Consider the following 23,078-nt stretch of genomic DNA (forward strand, 5'->3'; position numbering starts at 1 on the left):
CTTAACTTCAGCAGACAGTTTTCAAGAATGTGTTTTCCTTTGACCCGGTGCTCCACGCAGTTGGAAACACTTAAGTGATAACACACAGGCGGGTATAAAATCCAGGATTTCCCTCCACCTTTGAGCTGTTTAAGTTTGAAAGTTCTACATGAGTAGAGTGGAAAAGACATAAACAGTTGAAATGCTGAGGTACAGTCCTTAAAATAAGAAAGGATAATAATCTTCTGACCTGGCCCTCTGTCTCAATCTGCTTTCATTCATTTTTATCATGAAACTGGTATAGGAAAGCCCAACACTTAAAAGTAGATGACTGACAATCCACCCCCAGAGCTCTGGGGACAGACAGCAAGGGTGTAATAGCAGACTGAGTAAATCCTGCAATGGGACAGTGAAGGGGTGGCAGGATACAGATCATTCCCTATTTCCAGTAACTGCATGCCCTGCTTCCTCGCACTCCCAGTCCCACTCACGCTCTCCTCTCTGCGGTCCAGGAACAGACCTGCCTAACTTCCATTCTTTGGCGGTAGACTCTGCTTTCTGTCCCATTCTCCAGCTCCTTCACCTCTCTGCTGAGCCTGGGGTTTTTCTTGGCTGGCCATCATAGGGCGTTTGTTGTAAACCTGCCTTTGACCCATCCCTGGCAGCAGCTGCCTTCCCTGCTTGCAGGCTGGAAGCCACCAGTTGAGAGATGCTGTTTTTCTCTGCCCTGTTGACTTCTCAGTGGGAAAGTAGTGTGCTGAGGCAGAGAATTGCTGAGGGAAGTGAGCATGTTGAGGGATCAGCTAGGAAAGGAGGAGAGGGAATTCCTGCTAGTCCACCAGCAGCACCAGGTCTCAGTGGTGTTGGAATAGTTTTCATAGTGGGGGTGCCAAGAGCCATTGAACAAAACTATAAACCTTGTATATGATGGAAACCATTTCAAGCCAGGGGGTGCTGCAACACCCCCAATACCCCTAGTTCCAGCACTCCTGCCAAGTCTTCTCCATCCCTTGCAGAGTTAAGATCTTGGGGAGGAGGGATAGGGAGAGGGATAGGGATGAGAAGAACGGCTGAGGGAAAAACATTAAGCAGTGGAGCAAGACCTGGAGGGGCAAAATCCTGTATGGGCGAGAGAAACTGAGGGAAAACTGGGGAGGAGTGACCTTGGTAAAGAGGGAATAGGGAGACTTAGTGAGGGAGATAGAGCAAGAAGGTTAGAACACTATGGGGAGAAGAGAGGTGGGGTGGGGAACTTCTGAGGAAAAAAGGTCTCCAGCCCCCTGGGAGAAGAGAGGTGCTGCCCTTGAGATCACTGTGGTGGGGAATGAGCTTGCTGTCTGTTCACTGAGAGCACCACCTACTGAAGGTTTGTGAGAGTTAAAAAGGCTTCATTTTCTGAAGGCTGTTCATAAATGTATGGAATTTTTATCTGCATTTATGCAAATTTTATACAAATATGGACTTTGAGCTCTTTTGATAGCCTCAACTTGGCATGTTTGCTCAGGGATGAAGAGGGAGAGTTCCAGATTTAAAGAGTTATAGTACACAGCCAGGCTGACCCTCGTTCTTCGTCTCTGGTGCTTTTCACTAACAGCATACAAAACCTACCATACCGTAACCTGAACTGCAGTTTGCAAAGGTTACAAAATTTAAACAAACTATAAAAATTGATGCTTGAAAAAAGGAGAGGCAGACAGCTTGGAGGGTGAGCCCCCAGCATCACTTCCTAGACCACATAGACTCTGTGGTTGTTTGGACAAAAAGGTCTTCTGCAGGAACAGAATCTAGGGCCTTCAGCTGTAAAAAGCATGCCCCTTCTCACATGAGGTAAAGAAGCATCTCCAATAGCTGCAGCATTAGTAGGTTATATCCTCTGGGGATTGCAGCCACTAGAGGGTGGCATGTTAACATACACTGTGAATATCTGACATTGCAACCATTAGAACAAAGTGGGGCACACACGACCAGTCTATTACAACACCGCGCATATATACTAATCTAGTTCTTACATATAACTCAGTAACACAGATCTGTAGCATTTCAACTGATCTTTAGAGAAAAGTATCAATTAGATGACAAAGGATTTTGTTGCTTATAACCATTTCAGGAATAAATTCAACTTTTGTTAAAGACGAGCAAGTGCTGGGGAAAATCTGCCAACTGAACATGCTCACTTCATTGATATTCTTTAAAAAAAAATTACTGCAGAGATAACCTCAAATAAATAGAGTCCTGAAAATCTGCGGATATCTGCTTTATATCTGCAGATATCCACGGACCATTTTTGTGGATTGGATGCGAATACAACTGCGCAGAACTCTACTCACTGGTGGTGTTGCCTGGTCAATGGCGTCCAGCTCAGGCAGCCCGGGAGACGCAGCACGGTTGAGGCCGGCAGCAGCAGCCAGTAGTTGGGGCTGGGCGGCAGGTCAGAGTCGGGGCGGTCCTGCAGCCACTTGCAGCGCTGCTTCCTGTCCAGCAGCTTGGGCCTTTTGGGCAGCGCCAGTGTCTCCACCATGGCCTGGCCCAGCAGCACTGGCCATGCTCCTAGTCCTGGGCCCAGCCCTCCAGCTCGTGGGCAGTAGGCCTGCCCCCTGGCCATCGGGCTTAGAGCAGGGGGGACCCTGGCACCCCATCCCTCCGCCCCACTGTGATGCAACACGCACTGCTGCTGCCGTGTGCCATTGCTCGTGAGCCCCCGGGAGCAGCACGCAATGCGACACTCCTTCTCCCCAGCCCCCATCCCCGTCCCCACACGGCCCCTTACCCCCATGTCCCTGCCCTTGCGCTCTGCCTCTTCCCTTCAAGACACACACACACACACTGTCGCTAGCCCTTATGAGACAGCTTGCTGCTGCGGGTGCAGATACTGGTAAAAGATGGCTAGGAGATCGCGGGTCGGATTGTGGGTTGATCCTAGTGGATGCAGATCAGATGTGGATCCACATTTTTGTATCCACGCAGGGCTCTACAAATAAAGCCAATAAATACAAAAATAGTAAGCATTAAAAGAACTCTTTTATAGCATCTGCATTTATTATTTTGGTTTATAGGTAATTTTAGATCTGTTGTATTATTCATAAGGATTCATCAGAACACGTAGTTGATAATCAGCTAAATTGTTTTTAGTCTATATTCTATGGAGTTCAGACTGAGCCAGTTAGTTACCAGGAATTGCTCAGCACTTCCCAATCTACAATGCAGCAACCCCAAGTGCTGAGAAGCCTGAGGAGTGCAAGGGACAAAAGTTCAGGGTCACAGTTTTCTTTAGGGCCTCTCTTCCTCATTGGTATCATAATGATTGCATGGAAACTGGGGCTACCAGGTAAATGGTAGAAAACTTGCTCCTGAGAGTGGGCAACAACCATGGCTCTGGGGAAGACTTTGCACTGCTTTCTCCCAATCCCAGAGTGGATACGCTAGAAAGCATTTAGATGCAAGGCACTGCACATTATTTTGCACTAACAAAACCAGCTCTTAAAAGGTACTAAAATAGTGCTACTCTCTGCAGTGACCCTGTTAACCAAGAATATTTGAAAACACAAGCTGCTTCTTCTTTGGCATTCATCCATCATGTTGTATCTGAAAACTAGGTCAGAGAAGACTGACTTTTTGACACTCACTCTCGCATCATCACTCTTCATTTTGAACTGCAAGGTCACCCTGATTCAGTGGCCTGAGGAGGGGCGTAGCTGCCAGAGCAGCTGAGAGCTCCTATTCATGGCAGATTACATGTTATGAATGAACTGTGACAAAAAAGCCTACCTGTCAGCTCTGTGGCAGGCTGATTAGGTTAATTAAATCCTTGTCTACAAGTACAATCATTAGAACTGACAATTGTTTAAATGAAAATAAAAGAAAGGTAACATTCTAGGAGCAGCAGCAGAGTTCAGAAATACTAGTCAGATAGGAAAGGAATCTGTAACAGACAGTGACTAATACTTCCCCTTAGGCAGTCTCACTTATGAATAATGTGTGGTGCGGAGGGGGGTAGGGGGTGGGGGAATCATGGTCAGTTGGGTTTGTTTTGTTTTGCACTTATAATAATGAAGATCAAAATGGACAATGAATTTTTAATCAGTTTTATGGGCTACAAACATAATGGTAGCCTCGAGGTAACCTTGGGAAAACCTAACTCTCTGTTCATGAGAAAGGTCTGCTCTACAAACATATTCGCCTTTATTTTTTGAATTCTTCTAGACAAGGTGTAAGAGTCTCTCTCATGTAATCCTGAAGGGCTCGATTCTTCAGTAAAGGCCTTGGGCCTAAGTGATCAGGAGGATGGTAGCACTGTCAACGGGAGGAAAAAATGTGGTACGAGACTATGGTTTGGGAGTAAAGAGAAGGAACTCCATTTTGGGCATATTAAATGGAAGTGACCAGGGAGGTATGCAACAGGAGATGTCAGCGAGAGCAGTTAAATGAAATACAGTGGTGGATGGAGAGAGAAAAATCACAAGCAGAAAGGCAGGTTTGTGAATCGTTAGCTTAGATAGCAGTTGCAGCCAGGAGTGGATAAAATCATTCAAAGAAAGGGTGTAGAAGTAGAAGATGAGGGGACCCAGGACTAGCCCTATGGGTTCCTCACAGAGAGTAGATGCTGTAGGAACAGATGGAGAGGGAAGGAACCTGAAGAGGACAGCTTTCCGAAAGACAAGACAGGATGAGATTTTGTAGAGTATGATTGACAGTGGCAAAAATGGCAGAGAGGTGAAGGAAGAGGGGGATGGAGTAGACACCTGGGACATTTGGTTAGGAAGAGGTCACTAGAGACCTTGCCATGTGAACCCTGATGTTCACAATTCTTCACACTATTTTTAACTGTGTGGCCTTAATAGTGCATTTGCATAGATTTTTGCATTTCATTTCCTAATATTTTTTACAAAAGAGTAAGAAAAAAGGAAAAGTCTGTGCTTAATGTTTGTAAACACACACACATCAAAAAAGAAATAACGTGAATCAAACATTAATGAAAAAACCCTTCCATAAAACATTAACTACTCTTCTCCTTATTGGTCTGTCACATAAGGACTGGTGTACTTTCTAAATCAGGGGTTCTCAAACTTCATTGCACTGCGACCCCCTTCTGACAACAAAAATTAGTACATAACCCAGGAGGGTGGACCACAGCCCAAACCCATCTGAGCCCCACTGCCCTGGGTGGGGGGCCCAAAGCCCAAGTCCCACCACCCTGGGTGAGGGGGCCAAAGCAGAAGGCCAAGGGCCTCAGTCCCAGGCTGGCAGGGTGTAACCTCAGCCCTGCTGCCCAGGGTTGAAGACCTCGGGCTTTGGCGCCAGGCCCCAGCAAGTCTAAGCCAGCCCTGGTGACCCCATTAAAATATGGTCACAATGCACTTTGGGGTTCCCCGACCCACAGTTTGAGAACCGCTGTTCTAAATCAAATTGAGTCATTCTAAATCAAATTGAGCCTCAGTTTCATCCATCTTGAGTGCCATATTCAGTTGTTGTCATTGTAATCACAACCACAAATCTCCTTAGCTCCTGTTGCTGAATACATAGTGACAATACCCCCACTTGCAGAAGCCACTGCACTATAACTAAAGATGCCCAAGTAATTAAAATATCGATGAACACAGTTGATAGCACTGAGAGTCACGCTAGTGCCTTAAACCAAGACAGAATCAGAGCATGGCTATTTACTATCTTTAAAGGACCAAACTTGATGGAGAATCTGGGCTATTGTCTTGAGAATAATAAGCATTGGAACTTTGTTTCTGTCTGTGTTTTTGTACAGCCTTATTTACTTATAATACCACAAATAAAAATATAATCTTAGTAACTCCCCTACTTACACAGAAATTTATAACCAAAATGTAGGAAGTGTTTTGCTAGTATTTATTGATGAAACAATACACACAACAAAAAATCACTGTGCAATAATTTTGTGACATTTTGTATGAACTAAATCACACCCTTCTCACCTTTATAGATTTACAGTGAAATTTTCAAAAATGCTCAGCATTGCCCTAACTCTGTTCCCACTGAAGTCCATGGTAAAATGCTCATTAAATTCAATGAGAGCAGTTAAGCCAACATTGAGTACTACTGAAAATCTCACCCTTACAGCCGAAGCTCTGGGATAGGAACCATGAATTTGAGTTCTAAACCCTCTCTGCCCTGGCCTTGCTGTGTGGCTTTGACCAAGTGGCTTAACCTCTTTGCAACTTAGTCTTAGGTCTTCTACACAAAAAAGTTGTATACCTCCCTAGTGTGGACACAGTTATAAAAGTATAAAAATTCCTGGTGTACACTTAAAAGTTATATCAGCATAGCTCCTTTGGTCAGGGGTGTGAAAAACTACAACCCTGACCGACACAGCTATGACAACAACCCCTCCCCTCACCCCACCCCAGTGTAGATGCAACTCCCATGCCGATGGAAGAGTGGTTCTGTCAACATAGCTAACATCATAAGAACATAAGAACGGCCAACTGGGTCAGATCAATGGTCCATCTAGCCCAATATCCTGTCTTCCGACAGCGGCCAATGCCAGGTGCTTCAGAGGAAATGAACAGAACAGGTAATCACCAAGTGATCCACCCCATCGCCCATTCCCAGCTTCTGGCAGTTGGAGCTTCAGGGACACCCAGAGCATGGGGTTGTGTCCCTGACCGCCTTCGCTAATAGCCATTGATGGACCTATCTTCCGTGAACTTTTCTAATTCTTTTTTGAACCCAATTATATTTTTGGCCTTCACAGCATCCCACGGCAATGAATTATACAGATTAACTGTGCACTGTGTGAAGAAGTACTTCCTTTCATTTGTTTTAAACTTGCTGACTATTAATTTCATTGAGTGACCGCTAGTTCTTGTGTTATGTGAAGAAGTAAATAACACTTCCTATTCACTTTCTCCACACCAGTCATGATTTTATAGACCTCTATCATATCCCCCCTTAGGCGTCTCTTTATTAGGCAGAATAGTCCCAGTCTTTTTAACCTCTCCATATCTCTAAACATGTTTGTTGCTCTTCTCTGCTCTGTTTTCCAATTCTAATATTATAATTTTATTTTTTTTTTAGAAGGGGCAACCAGACCTGCGCACAGTATTCAAGGTGTGGACATACCATGGATTTATACAGTGGCATTATGATATTTTCTGTTTTATTATCTATCCCTTTCCTAATGGTTCCTAAAATTCTGTTAGATTTTTTGACTACTGTTGCTGCACACCGAGCGGATAATTTCAGAGAACTGTCCACGATGACTCCATAATCTCTTTCTTGAACGGTAACAGCTAATTTAGATCCCCATCATTTTGTAAATTTAGTTGAGATTATGTTTTTCCAATGTGCATTGCTTTCCACTTATCAGCATTGAATTTCATCTGCTATTTTGTTGCCCAGTCACTCAGTTTTGTGAGATACCTTTGTAACTCCTCAAAATCTACTTTGCACTTAACTATCTTGAGTAATTTTTTTATCATCTGCTAATTTTGCCACCACTTGGTTCACTCCCATTTCCAGATAATTTATGAGTATGTTGAACAACACACGTCCAAGTACAGATCCTTGGGGGACCCCACTATTTACCTGTCTCCATTGTTAAAACTGACCATTTATTCCTTTCCTTTGTTTCCTATCTTTTAACCAGTTACTAATCCACGAGAGGACCTTCCCTTTTAAACAAAGTAAGTCACCCTTGGATAAGAGCCTTTGCTGAGGGGCCTTGTCAAAGGGTTCCTGAAAGTCCAAATACACTAAATTGATTGGCTCACCCTGAGTGAATGCTTGTTGATTCCTTCAAAAAATTCTAATAGATTGGTGAGGCATGATTTTTCTTTTCCAAAAGTTTTGTTGACTCTTCCCCAACATATTGTGCTTATCTATGTGTCTGATAATTTTGTTCTTCACTATATTTGGAACCAATTTGCCTGGTACTGAAGTTAGGCTTAACAGACTGCAGTTGCCAGGATGTCTCTGGAACCCTTTTTAAAATAGGTATTACATTAGCTATCACGCAGTCATCTGGTACCGAGGCTGATTTATGTGATAGGTTACATGCCACTGTTTAGTAGTTGTGTGTCTACATTGTTTGAGGAGGTGGTGTTCCTACACAGACAGAAAGACTCCTTTTCTCAGTGTACACTGTGTCTACACTAGGGTGCTATGCTGCCATAGCTATGCTGACATATGCTCCGTAGCGTAGACTAGCCTCAGCATACCTTATTTCTGTAGGGGAAGAGGAACAAGCTATAGCAGTTTAAGACAACTTTATACCATTTTAGGGGGATCACACTTGGGGTTGTACCAATATAACTGTGTTGGTAAAAAAAACCATACCCCTAACTGTCACAATTATATTGGTACAAAATTATGTGTTCACCAGGCCTTGTATAATGGGAAAATTTAATATTTACTCTTATTTGCAATAAGGGTAATGTGAAGATGATGGGCGGCAGGTTTGTATAATTTTTGGTGGTGCCCAGAATGGGTCCAAGTCCTGCCCCCCCACACACACACACCTGCCTAAGGCTCCGGGAGGGTGTGTGGGTGTGGGAGGAGGTTTGGGGTGCAGGCTCTGGGAGGAAGTTTGGGTGCAGGAGGAATGTGGGCTCTGGGACGGAGTTTGTGTGCAGGAGGAGGTTTGGGGTGCAGGGTCTGGGAAAGAGTTTGGGTGCAGGAGGGGTGTGGGCTCTGGGAGGGAGTTTGGGTGCTGGGTGCAGGCTCTGGACTGGGACGGAGATTGGGATGCAGGAGGGGTGGAGAGGGGGTGTTGGGGTGTTGGGTGTGGGAGGGGGTTTGGATGCTGGCTCGGGGTGGGTGGGTTGGGTGCAGGGATGAGCAGTTTGGGGTGCAGCAGGCAGGCTTCCCCAGGGCTGGGGCAGGGGATGAGAGAGGAGGACTCTCCCCAGCCCCCCTGGCATGACCTCACCCAAGCACCCCCCCCCCGAGGTCCAGCCAGGATAAGCTCCCCCACGGAGTTGCCTGCCAGGGAGGGCTGCCATGTGCCTCCTCCCCTCCTCCCTCCACAGGTGCAGCAGCTGCCTCAGCCTGCCCCTGGTGCCGCTCCCTTGTAGCCAGCTGCGGCAGTAGCTGGTGAGGGAGCGCAGCGCGGAGCTGCCGGGGACACTCGGTGAGGTGCGCGGGGGCAGCACGAGGGGCCTAAATATTAACACAAGAATATAACTTCGCACCCCCACTTTTTAAAGTTATTGCCATAAAATGTGAAGTATATTATTAATACAGTCAATTCAGATAAGCATCCAGAGTATCCAAGTATGCTTACCACTAGCTTAGCCAAATGAATCTGAGCCCACCTTCCATCCAGTGAACCCCCTTATCATGACAGATTATTGTAGGGCAATGGTTAGCTGTATCCTATGGGTATGTCCATCCCAGAACATCTCTACTATTCTCACTGAACAGTGAGTGAGTTTTGTTTCCCACTTTGTGCAAAGGAGCAACCTTCCCCTGATGAGGTTGGCCCAATGTTCAACTGGCTAACAATGATGTCTTCTAGGACATATAAGCATATGTATCCTGTTTCTCATGTAGTAAATGCTATATGCAGATTAGATGAACACCAGAGACATGGTTAGCTGCAGGCTGACTAGTATAAAAACAGAGCAAGCAAACATTAAAACAGGGATAACAGTTATAGGCTTTAGCTGCAAAATTTGTAACTGGATCCAGATTTTAACCTTTCCAAAATTAGAGGATGTTTGGATTTGGAGTTTTATTTTGAGCCCATCTCCATCTATAACTAACAAAAAAGTTCTTCATACAACGTGCCAATTTGTGCAGATGGATGAAAGGAGCTTTGGATTCTTAATCAGTGCTCCTCCGACCCCCGCAATACTACATCTGTTTTGGATAATGAAGGAACACAATTTAATAAGATCTTTAGTATGCTCTTCTAGTTTCATATGTTTCCATAATTATTTCAGATTGTTATATTAGACAAATTAAAAACTACTAAACAAAAAGAAATACATATTAATAGCGACAGGACTCGGATCTGAGCAATGATATAAACCAGAGAAGCACACGACTTGTGGGAATGTCCTGGTCAGCACACTAATAAAATTTTCTTTTCTTCCCTCTTGACAAAGGCTACATTTTACAGAGCAGTCTCCTTCTGACAGCTGTATTAATACAGTTAGATGTTGTTGCTGAGAAACTAATGAGAGAAATGTCTAGAAATAGACTAGATCCTCTCATTGATTTAAAAACAGCACAGAGTTTGAAACAAAACCATTTAAAAATAGATTCAATTTCTTAGCTGATATTGTGAATAACTCCAAACTTGGCGGTAAACTAAAATGTCACAATAACGCTACAGTTTAAAAAGATTGCAAAAAAAAATGTTGTCCATTTTGACTGATAACACAAATATCCTCATAACTGTTTTATATTTGATTTAACTTCATTGTTTGGAAAGATCTAGAGAAAAATAAATTAGGGGTAGACACTCAACTGCTGTAAATTGGTGAAGCTCCATTGGCTTTATTGGAGCAACATCAATTTATGCCTGCTGGGGATCTGGTAGTTTCTAGCCTTGCATCATTGTACATACAATATGACATATGTACATACAACTGACAATATGACAACGTGGTTATCTTCTCTGTCTTTGTAAGTGATAGAGCTAAAAGACCACGAATACATGCATTTAATCACATCTAAGGTGATCCTTCTCTCCAACCCCTCCAGGTAAGAGAGTTTAGTGTGAAGAGGGTGCTGGAAAAAAGAATAGATGGTGTAGATTATCTGTGAACGTTAGAGCAGCATTGAATGGCTAAAAATGAACTCCTATCCTGCTGTCCCAGACAGTCTTTCTGCAATTTGGCACGGAGAACATTTTGTCGTTGTGCCCATTCCTATATAATAGTGTTTTAGTGCCCATCACTATCCATTCTCTGCTTTTCACTGAATTATAGAAGCCTTTTGTAATACAAATTGCCAGAGAAGGTGACACGGAACTTGGATCCACCCTTATCAAATTTCAGATCCATACAACAAACGCTTACTGAGAAGACACAATTGTAAATAGCTTCTCCACAGGCTTTCGGAAACGAGCACTGTTTCTCACTGTGCAAAGCAAATTCTCTTTCTGATTCATTAATTTCACCGGGCAGCCTGTAATCATCGCAATCCTCCCTCCTGACCGGGTCGTTGTCAGAATTCGGGAGGCTGTGGGTGGAGTAATGAAAGGAACACTACGGAAGTGCCAAGGAAGTGTAAGGAAGTGCTGTAATTCATACAACCTTACCCTGGTGCCTTACAAACACATTTGGCACATAGCTACGGTACAGCTGCTCTTTGCATCATCGTGCAATTAAAAATACAGTGTTTGGTTTAGATATGGGTTAGATTTGGTTAGGTAAGTTCAGGTATCTCTTTAGACAAAGTTTCCACTTAACTGCTGATATCTTGCAAGCTCCCCTTCTTTAATATGACTGGGTGATTACCTTGCACTGCTTCCTTCGATTTAATAATAATAATTAAAGAACTTCTTGGAATAAGTGAGGCAATTAATACATACAAGTGTCGTGAACAAAACTAAACCTTAACAATAATGAGAAACAGAATTAACAGAATGATAGAGTTGCAAATTCAAGCACTCAAAAGTTAAGACATACCAGATTTCACACTTTGGCAGTCCTGGGCTCTCCACATCTAGTCCCAATCTCCACCAACCCATCCTGGGCACCTCTTCAGATCTCAATTCCCCCTCCCCTTAGCTCTGTCTAACCGTAGCTGGGCAAGCCCTACCCTTTCTAACCCTACCGTAGCTCAAGAACTTATCCTCTGTAACCCTAACCCTAGCCCTGGGAGTCCTAGTCACTGGAACCCTAACCTTAATGTGGGGCGCCCTGCCTCTGTAATCTTAACCCTAACACACAGAACTCTACTTCTTTTAACTCTAACCCTAGCCCAGGCAGCCCTACCCTCTTTAATTATACCCGTAGCCCACGAGCCCTACCCCCTGTATAACTAACCGTAGAAGAGAGAGCCCTACCTTCTCTAACCCTAACCCTAGCCCAGGGAATCGTACTCTCTGTATCCATAACCCGGGGAGCCGCAGTCTGTATAACCCTAACCCCAGCCTGGGGAGCCCTACCCCCTGTATAACTAACTATAGTCCAGGGAGCCCTACCCTCTGGGGCTTTAACTAACTCTAAACCTAGGCCTGGGATCACTACACTCTGTAACCCTAACACTATCTTAGACAGTCCTACCATTGTAATTCTAACCCTAGCCCAGGGAGGCCTATCCTCTGTAATCCTAACCCAAGCATGCTGAGCCCAACTCTCTGTAAACCTAACTCTAAACTGGAGTGCTCGACCCTTGTTTAACCCTAACTCTAGGTCGGGGAGTCCTAGCCTCGGTATCCCTAACACAAGCCCAGCTAGCCTACCACTGTAACACTATCCTTAGGCTGGGAGGCCTTATCCTGTGTAACTTTAACCCTAGCCCAGGGAGCCCTATGTGCCGTAACTCTAACCCTAGCCCAGGCAGCCCTACTCTTTGTATCCATAATCATAGCCCAGGTTACCCTACCCTCTGTAACCTGAACCCTAGCCCAGGGAGCCCCACCCTCTGTATAATAGGCTGGGGAGCCCTATCCTCTGTATTTCTAACCCAAGGCCAGATAGCCCTGCACAGGGAGCCTACACTCTGTAACCCTAACCATAGCCTGGCTAGTCCTACCCTCTGTAACCTTAATCCTTAATCCTTAATCTGTAACCTTGGGTGAGCCCTATCCTCCGTAACCTTAACTATACTCCAGGGAACCATATCCTCTTTAACCAGGATCCCTACCCTCTGTAACCCTAACATTCCACTGGGGAGCCCTGCTTTCTGTAACCCTAACCCTGGGCTGGGCAGCCCTACCCTCTCTGTAACACTAATCCTAGACCAGGAACCCCGACATTCTGTCTCCCCAGCCATAGCTCGGAGACCCCAACTCTTTTTAAACATAACTCTAATCTGGAGAGGCTTACCCTCTGTATCCTTAACTCTAGGCCAGGGAGCCTTACCCGCTGTAACCCTAACCCTAAACTGGAGAGCCCTACCTTCTGTAACCCTAACCCTATATGAGCAAGCGCTACCCTCTGTAACCCAAACATTATCCAGGGAGCCCTGTCCTCTAGAACCCTAACTTTGAGAGCCTTAACTTCTACTATCCTATCACTAACCCGGTGGGCCCCATCTTTTCTAACCATAACTGTAGCCTGGGGAGCTTCACCCTCTGTAACCCTAAGAATAACTCGGAGAGCCCTACTCTCTGTAACCCAAACCAAAAGAGTCTGATCCTCTGTAACCCTCTGTAACCCTAACCCTAGGCCAGGAAGCCCTATCCCTCTGTATCCCTCAACCTAGTCTGGGGAGCCCTACCCTCTAGAAACCGAACCCTAGCCCCAGCAGCTCTACCCTGTGCGTTCCTATCCCTGGGAGATCTAATCTTTGTAGCCTTAACCCTAGCCTGGGGACCCTGTCTCCTGTGACCTTAACCTGGCCCTTGTCCCCTCTGCATTCCAGTAAAGCTGCTTCCTCTTTCTCTTCTATGCTTCCTAGGCACAATGCTGGGAGGCACTGAGAGTGCAGGAGAGACTGACCTGCCTCCTTTCAATTCTGGTACCACAGCTGTCCCAGCAGCTGAGACGAGCAATTGCAAGGAAACTCCTGCTCATCCCCTGAAGCCCTGGGATGGTCCTTGCTCTGTGGCCATTGTGCATGGCGAGACTGGTTGGCATATAGGAGCTTTCGGGATAAAGTTCCATTTTTACGATTAGTCACCTCACCCTCTAAATCGCTGTTTTGTTCCTGTTGTAATTTGTTTAGCTCCTTAAAGATATGATCAGCTTCTATACACAATGAGATGTGTCATAAAATACATAACCCCCGTTTTAGTTGTAAAAATAAAGATTTTTAATTCGACACCCACCCTCCCCAAATTTATGTTGTATTTTCAACATGAATTTAACAACCACAACCCACATGAAGATCAGATGGCCTGTGTATAATGGTATCCTTTTACCATGGTTTCTTTTGGTCTTTATAGGGAAAATAGTGCAGATACTCTGGATTGGTTTAGCTGTACTTGACCCAAGCTCAGAAGTAGAAGAAAGTGGGATTCTGGTGGTGGTGTGAGATAGACCAGATTGATGGTTGCTCCATCTGATGCCAACATCCTCCAGGGGCCATTACTACAGCTTGGCACTAGGTGAATGAAACAGCATTCTGGCCAAGCCCCCTTCTGCATGTATGATGGGATAGTGGTGGAGGACCCACTGCAAGTGAATGATCCTCTCACTAGTTAAAAAGTGGCTTTAAGCCTTCATGAGGCTCAGGATCTAGCCAATAGCTTGGGAGAACTGCATGTGCAATATACAGTATGGGGAGGGAACACTTAGGGATCAATTTGGATAAGAAATAAACAAATACTGATAAGTCAGGAGGTAAAATCCTTGTTACTTGAGGCCACTAAAAAATTAGGAATGTTTACCCTAGTGCGTGTGCCTAATTCTCAGTTGGGTAAACTGTTATGCTTACTTGAAAATGCCAATTGTACTTTTAGTTGGATAAGATAGTCTTCACTTCCTATTCTTGTGCTGTTAAACAGTTGCTGTATTCCACTCCAAATGTGACTACACTTCTCCTGCATGCGATTTAGGATCCTTGGGGAAAAAGTTAGTTGCTAATATAACTATATGGGTTATCATCCATCCATCCATCCCTCTCTCTCTCACACACATACACCCTTGTATCAAAAAGAGCATGATGTAATGTTTGGTTTGGCTTACATGTGTGACCAACCAGGTAAATGTATAAATTAAAAACACAGAATAATAATAATAGGGAAGGTGCTTGTTTTAATCTAAAATGGACTCCTTTTTCAGAATCCAGGTTATGATCTGGTTTTGAATCTATTTATTTTTTTTAGCTTCTGAAAGGACAATTTGGGAACAGAAGTCATTTACGGAAACCTTGTAAGATATAGTCTTTGGAAGCTAATACACTTTCATTGCTCCAGTATCTGCTGCTGTAGAGCATTAACTGCTCAATAATGAAGTCTTTCAAATCAACCACTCCTGTCACAATGATGCACTTGAATCTACTGACTTGGCTGAGCACAAGATAGGGATAATTTCCATTAGTCTTTTGTCCAATATAGTATCTTTGCTCTCTGAATATGAGCCATTTTCATTACAGTTCAGTTATATTAGATATTAATTCAGTGCATAAGACTCATGTATTTTTGGCGGTTTGCTCAGTCTGTTGCATGTTCCTGAAGTGTAAAAGGGACTGCTTCCCTTAAAAGAGTCTTCTATGGTAAGAAAGGTTGGGACAAAGCTGTCTTTCTTCTGTTTTTCTAAACGGAAATAACCTTCATTTTTATAATTAATGCACATTTTTATAATTAATCTGATAAATCCACTAGTATAATCTACCAGAATTAAAAAACAAACAAGAAAGTATCTTGTTATGCAGCCTTAACTAAAATTCAAGGACATTTGCTTCAACGTGTCCAGTGGAGAAGGAATGTGAGGAAATTATATGCTCAAATCTAAGAAGTCTCTACTGAGCATAGACGTATAGAGTTTAAGGCCAGAAGGGACCATCAGGACCATCTAGTCTGACCTCTTGCACACTGCAGGTCATAGAACTTCACCCACCCACTCCTGCAGTAGGTCCATAATCTACCTATCTATTACACACTGTATGCCTAACCTCCAGCTCAATTAGATCTCCTGCATTTCCTTTGTCTTGATTTAAAGCTTTCAAGTTACAAAGAAGCCACCATTTACTCTAATTCAGACCAGCAAGTGACCAGACCATGCCCCATGCTGCAAAGGAAGGCGAAAAATCCACAGGATCTCTGCCAATCTGACTTGGGGGAAATTCCTTCCTGACCCCAAATACGGCAATGGGCAAGACCCAGCAGCCAGACACCTGGAAAAGAATTATGTGAAGTAACTCAGAGCCCTCCAATGGCCCTTCTCCGGTCATTGGAGATATTTGTTGATGGGGCATATGCCAGTGTAGGCAATCTCATCATACCATCTCCTCCATAAATTTATCACGATGCATCTTAAAACAAGTTAAGTTTTGTGCCCCCACTACTCCCCTGGGAAGGCTGTTCCAGAACTTCACTCCTCTGTTGGTTAGAAACTTTTCTCTCATTTCAAGCCTAAACTTGGTGGCTAGTTTGTATTATTTGTTCTTGTGCCAACATTGGCATTGGTCTGGGGTTGGGAATACAGAGTATAAGACTCCCTGGGCTACAGATAGGGAAATGGATAGTAGGGTTTCCCATGCTAGGGCTAGGGATACAGAGGGTTGGGCTCCCTGGCCTAGGGTTCTGGTTACAGAAGTTAGGGTTTCCCAGGCAACCTTTAGAGTAGGGTTAAGGTTAGTGTTACATAGTGTAGTGCTGCCCAGGCTAGGGTTAGAAATACAGTGAGTAGGGCTTCCTTGGTCTATAGTTAGGATTACAAAGGGTACGGGTCCCCAGGCAACTTTAGAATTTACAAGAGTAGGGCATCCCATGTAAGGATTAGGGATACAGAGTGGACGAAAGAAATCAAGTTAGAACAATCTACCTGTAAGCAGAGTCAGGATGAGCTCCACCCTGACATCTGGTGGTGAGGTGTGGCAAGTTGCGGAAAAGAACTTCAGGGGCTGATCTTATTTGCATAGGCACACCCATCCCACCTAGCATGAGCCCATAGCTGCCCAAATGGTCACTTTGGCTGCTGTGAGACCCCAGTTTCCCTGTTATTGGGGCAGGAGGAATAATTTATTATCCTGATTTTGTGAATCAAGGACAGTGGAACTGTACTTGGCCTTTTGTTATGATGGAGGGACTCGCCATCAACGAAGTAGCACTTGCTAGGCAAGGGACATGGGTTCCAAAACTCAGTGAATTGAGAGAGGCTGGGAATAGGTAGCAGTATTTGGGGCATGGGCCCAGGCCTTACATGCTAATTACACTGCCTTCTCTCTTCACTGTGGAATATCAGAGCTAATCTTGATTCCATTAGGAGTCTAGTTACAGGCTGTTGAGCTGAATTCACTTTGGGCCAATGGTGCACCAGTGCTGAGGCTCCCCTACTACAAGCTGAAATCACAAAAGAGCTAAACTTATTAAGAGCTGAAATCACTGAGTGTTGTGTTAAGCAGTGGGGGGCCTGAAGATATATTGCGGAGCAGTTTGTGGGGATGGCTAGCAGAGCAGAGCGGCTCATTACGGCAGCTGGCAGAGCGGAGCAATTCGTGGGATGGTTGGCGGAGCGGAGCTGAGCCCCATGGAGAGGTGGGGCAATCGGCTTAACCCCTGAACCCCCCCCCCATCTTCACCCAGGTTGGGAGGTAAAACTGCAGATAAACTTTCGAACTCTGGCACTGCACTGACCAGGGACAGAGACTTTTGGGTTGTTGGACTTTTGGGACTTTGGGTTGCTGGACTCAAGAACCAAAGGGAAAGGACACGGCCCAATTTGCTTGGGGTGGGTTTTTGCTCATGGGTTGTGTTATGAATCCTGTTGGTGGTGTTTCCCCAACATAATGCCACATTGTTTCTCTCTGTTATTAAAAGGCTTTTGCTACACTCAGACTCGGTGCTTGCGAGAGGGGAAGGCGCCCAGCGGGGGTGGCATATATTTGTCCCAGGTCACTGGGTGGGGGCTTGAGCCAGTTTTGCATTGTGTTATTGGAATAGAACCCCTAGATACTGAACCCGGCCCTTGTTGCAGCCAACTCTGATGGGCAGAAGGGTTACATACCTATTGTACAAACACATTGTATTTTTTCTCAGTTACCATTTACCTCCATGTCTTTAATTATTCTCTCTTTCAAAATTTGTTCTAAGACCTTGCATATAACTGAGGTCAAACTAATGAACCACTAGTTTCCCGGATCAGTTTTTCCCCCTTTTCTTAAATATAGGTACTATATTTACAATTTTCTGGTAATAGGGTATGAGCGCTGAGTTTTTGGATTAATTAAAAATCGTTGCTATTGGGCTTGTAAAAGTTCCTTTAATATTCTTATATGGAGATTATCTGGACCCCCCAGTTTGGTCCCATTAAGCTGTTTGAGTTTGGCTTCCACCATGGATAAGGTCATTTCTACTTCCATATCCTAGATACCCTGCTACTTCCCCCAAGCTTCTCGTTACCCTTATTAAAAACTGAGGCAAAGTATTCACTTAGGTGTTGGGCCATAACTAGATTATCTTTACACTTTACCCCATCCTCAGGGCTTAGCAGCCCCACTTCTTCTTTCCTTGTTTTTTTCTTTTTATATGGCTAAAGAATTTGTTACTATTAGTTTTCATTTCCTTTGCAAGATCAAGCTCTGCTTGGCTTTTCACGGTTCTCACATTTCCCTGTAATTTCTGATCTCCAAGAGATAGCCTGCAAGGAGTGGAAGAAGGGATGGATCAGCAAGGAAAGCTGTCTGCTTTCTCTTAAACAAACATCAAACTGCAGACCAACCCTTCCCTACAATTTTTTTCGTCCTCACTTGTGATGTAGGCTTCAGATAGTTTCTGCAACTTTGACAACGTAATTCCAAGCCTGCTCCACATTCAAATCCTTGAGTTCTTCAGTCCAGTCCCCTTCCCTAATTAATTCCCTTAATTTTCAAAGTTTGCTCTTTTGAAATCAAGGACCATAGTGTCACAGTTCTCAGGCTGCTGATGGATGACTCCCACTGTACAGACACGGAAAAGTCCTTAAGACACCCCCACCAGTCTAAGTAGGGGTCCCTATGATACAAACTTAGTTAAATAATTCTGTTTGAAGGGGATGGGGCTCTTGGTTCCTACTCCCCTAGTCCCTTTGGTATGGTCTCAAACTCCCTAACCCTGAAAGGGGTAGAGAGTAGTGGTACCAACTGCCTAATGGCATGCCTTGGAGCTTGCTGAACCTGTCCTGCCCATCCAGTTTGCCAGAGCCACTGTCTCCTTTTAGGCGGGGGGAGACAAAGGGGAGAGGGGGCTGGTAAATGGCTTCCTGAAAGCTTCCAGGGGTCTCCCTTGGGAGCTTTAGAGCTGCCATTTTCTCTCACAGAGCTGCCCAACTTCCTGTTTTTAAGCCCTTAGTCCACTCTTGACAGAGGGAAGGGGCCAGCCTTGCCCACAGCAGCTCTTTAACCCCTCCATCACTGGTATGGGGTTTATACATCCCAACACACTTACTTGTAGACCTATTTTTGTTTCTCTCTCCATTTAGTTTAAACTGACTCAACTCATGATCACTCGAACCAAGTTTGTCCTCTGCAACCAGTTCTTCTCTGAGATCCCCACTACTTACCAATGCTAAATCTAAACTGGCATCACCTCTTGTTGGTTTGGTGACTGTTCAGCTATCACATCCAGGAATATTTGGACCCTACCATTATCTTGTCCTCCAGTCTATATCTGGGAAATTAAAGTCTCCCATAATCACACAATTCCCAGTCCTATTTATTTAATTAAAAATATTAAAGAGGTCTCTATCCATATCCAAATTGGATCTGTGGGGTCTGTAGCAGACCCCAAGCACTACCTCAGTGGAGCACTTACCTTTCTTCCCCAAAGTGATTTTGACCCAAACGGTTTTATCCATTCCATCACTTCTAATTTTTACACTCTACCTCATCACTAATATACACTATCCACCATCTTTACCTTTCTTTCTGTCTTTTCTGAACAGCACATTCCTTTCAATAACTATTCCAGTTATGACGACTATTCCACCCTGTTTCTGTTATCCCTATACGTTGGGATTCCCTCCAAGACCTTTTCCACTCAGCTTATCCAGAACAACTAGTCCAGTTCTAGAAGAACACTTCATCCAGTTCTCGGGGATCCAAAACACGCAGTTCGACTCTGGATTTCCTCACTCAGATTCCTTTATTTGGCATACAGAAAAGCTACGCTGAGTTGATCAAACTCAAGTGTAAGGGGTGGGTATAAGGTGTACCACATATCCAAAGTTACATGGACAACCTCTTCCTTCATATACATGTACACATTACATTGCATTTGCTATATATCAGGGGTTTTCAACCTTTTTCTTTCTGAGCCCCCCCCCACCCCCCCGCAACATGCTATAAAAAGTCCATAGCCCACTTTTGGAACAACAACTCTTTTTCTGCATATAAAAGCCAGGCCCGGTTTTAGGGGCTAGCAAGCAGGGCAATTGCCTGGGGCCCCACACCACAGGGGTCACTGTGAAGCTAAGTTGCTCAGGCTTCGGCTTCAGCCCTAGGTGGCAGGGCTCAGGGCCCTAGCCTTCAACCCTGCACAGTGCGGTTTCGGCTTTCTTCCTTGGGCCCCAGCAAGACTAACACTAGCCCTGCTTGGCGGACCCCCTGAAACCTGCTTGCGGCCCCCCCAGGGAGCCCCAGATGCCTGGTTGAGAACCACTGCTATACGTTAAATCACATATTTTTGGATTGGCTTGGTTACTTTGCTGGAACCAATCCCTATACAGAATGCTCTGTCCGTGTACTGTTCACGTGGAACTTGATCTTTACATTCCAGGTTTATCTTGTCCATAGTCCCTAGTATTAGGGTGTTGCTGCTTATCTTAGCTAGCACAGATATCCTGACTCCAACATACTGTTTGTCAGGCCCCTATTTACAACTCAACCTTTCATTCACCTTCCCAATTATGCCCACTAAGAAATGAGGCAAGTTCCTTATGTCAAGCCAGGCCTACGTTATATCTGGTTTCACTTAGAATCATAGAATCATAGAATCATAGAATATCAGGGTTGGAAGGGACCCCAGAAGGTCATCTAGTCCAACCCCCTGCTTGAAGCAGGACCAATTCCCAGTTAAATCATCCCAGCCAGGGCTTTTTACTTCCCACACCAGTAGTTCTAGTTCCTCCATTTTGTTACCCAGGCACCTTGCACTGGTGTACAGACATCTTAGTTGTTTCTGCCTGGCTTTACCCAGACTCCTCGCCTGATTAGGTACAGTCATTTTACTGCCAGTATCACCTACATGACTTTTCCTGTAAGTAGCATTGGCACTATCTTTCCTCTTTCTATCCATTCTCCTGCCCTCTGTTGTTCCTTTCTCCATTGCTATGTCCTCTTGAGCATGCATTAATTGTGATTTTTCAAAGGCTTCTGACTTGGGTTGATCTTCATGGGGATGGTAAAAGACACACCCCTGACACAGAGGACACCTCCCTGCCAAATTTTGAGTTCTTAGTCCAAAGCATGGGAGAACTAGAGCTTTTCAGAGATTTCAGATTTTTTTTTTAACATGGGCAAAACAATGTATTTTTTCCTATTCTCATTCTCAGAAACAGAAGACTGTTTTCCCAAAATCTTCAAAAAAATTCATCCTGAGGCAGACACCTGACTTGGAAAATTTCAGCCCAAATGTTTGAGTTATAAGTAAGTGAAAACAGGCTCTTAAAATGGGAAGTGTTGGGTAACTTTAATAATAGGCAGTGCTACCAGCCCCACCTATAACAAAAGCTTACATTTATACAGGAACTATGATTCTAAAGTATTTCAGACTTAAGCTGATATACAACATATATCTCTGGGTTGCTTCATCCATCATGGAAATGTAGCCACTTCTAGAATGAATTGTAGCAACTCTTTAACAGCAACACTTCACAACAGTTTAGGACAAGAAGTGAACGAAACTTATCTGGCTGAGACAGCAGGGAGGATTTAGATAGGCAACAGGAATTTGGTCAAAACACCTTTTCTTTTCTTTTTCAGAAATGCTATGGGATTTTTATTGTCCACATAAGATCAGGGCCTCACAGTTTTACCTCTCATCTGAAAACTGGCACTGGTTGTAGCTTGCTTCCCATTTGCACCATATTGGGGTAACAGGTTCTGTAAAGACTCGGAGGAAAGCCTGGCACCTACTAAACCAATAAGGGAACTTCCCGCAACAAGATGAAAGTAGGAGATCTCAGAGCCAAAATGCTTACTTGATGCTACTTACTCTGGGAAATCACAGCACATGTGGGTATGGCTGCAGGGAACACACACAAAATCATGTTTGGGAACCTGGTTATTGTCTGAGACAGGATTATTTTTATTACTTGCATTACAATAGTGCTTAGAGACTTCAACTGAGATTGGGTCCCATTGTTCTAGACACTGTACAAACACACAATAAGAGACAATCCCATCACTTGCAGTTTTTAAATCTAGACTGGATTTCTGTCTAAAAGAGATTGTCTAGCTCAACCACAAGTTATTAAGCTTGATGCAGGAATCACTAGGTGGAGTTCCATATCCTGTATTATGCAAGAGATCAGACTGGATGATTATCATGCTCCCTTATTATCTTAAATCTGTCGATCTATACAAGATTGACATCTGTTTCTATTTGCTAGGAGTCTAGAGAGTTTCTGAACTCTACTAGGGAGCCAACAATATTTACAGAATTTTCACTGTAAATATATTTTCATGGGTCAAAGGCAGAGTATTAAAATCCCAGAATAGTTTTATTGTGAAGCTGTCCAGTCCTGCAGGTCTTCTTCAGTAATACCCTTTGCTTTAAGAAGGGTTCCGTGTACTTTCTACCTTCAGGGCCTAATTCTAAAGATGCAGAAGTCAACAGAAATTTTGCTATTGTCTTCAGTGAGAATGGGATCAGGACCTTATATTATACTAACTCTCTGAGAGGGTTTCCAGACCTCCTGGGCATCAGGACAAGCTGACCATGTATGCAGAGAAAACCTACATACCCAGAGGGACTCAGGAAAGAGAAACTGACTGACTGCCTGCCGCACCTGACCTAGTGAACTCTGGTGCAATAGTCTGCCTAGACATAGGGGGTGCTATTGCATTGATACGTCAGCCCACACACTGCAGTTATCATCTGCTTGGCACACATAGGTACTACCATGGCACACATAGGTAGGTCCCTATGAGTCATCAGATTCTTCATGCTGCTTCAGAAGTTCTGTACATTCCTCATCTGAGCAGGCAAGTCTTTTGGTAGCCATGTGGGATGGATTTAGTGGCAGCTTTGCAGATTGCTTTTGAGAAGCAAGTGTAAGTGTTTCTACTGAAATATTATGTGGTATGCATACTATATACTCATCTGTCAACTCTGAGTACTTTTTCAGTCTATTCTTCTTTAGTTCCACTGC

The 23,078-nt window shown here is 44.2% G+C and overlaps 1 protein-coding gene across 10 annotated transcripts in view; it reads right to left on the minus strand.

Moving 5' to 3' along the window:
- LOC142072119 (uncharacterized) overlaps positions 1-23,078 on the minus strand; it is a 118,533-nt gene that overhangs the window by 52,829 nt on the left and 42,626 nt on the right. For 6 of the 10 annotated variants that reach the window (XR_012668408.1, XR_012668409.1, XR_012668406.1 and 3 more), the window contains one exon: positions 2,747-2,947. The exons of 1 other annotated variant lie outside the window; for it this stretch is intronic. Coding sequence is in view for 2 of the 9 variants with exons in the window: in XM_075128476.1 (XP_074984577.1) it covers positions 2,307-2,581 (275 nt within the window). In the remaining 7 variants the exon portion in view is untranslated. Of the gene's footprint in view, positions 1-2,306; positions 2,704-2,746; positions 2,948-23,078 lie in introns of those variants that run through there. 3 more of the 10 variants (XR_012668402.1, XM_075128476.1, XM_075128475.1) reach the window with 1 other exon arrangement.

The sequence above is a fragment of the Caretta caretta genome, chromosome 5, assembly GCF_965140235.1.
Source record: "Caretta caretta isolate rCarCar2 chromosome 5, rCarCar1.hap1, whole genome shotgun sequence".
Taxonomy (NCBI): Eukaryota; Metazoa; Chordata; order Testudines; family Cheloniidae; genus Caretta; species Caretta caretta.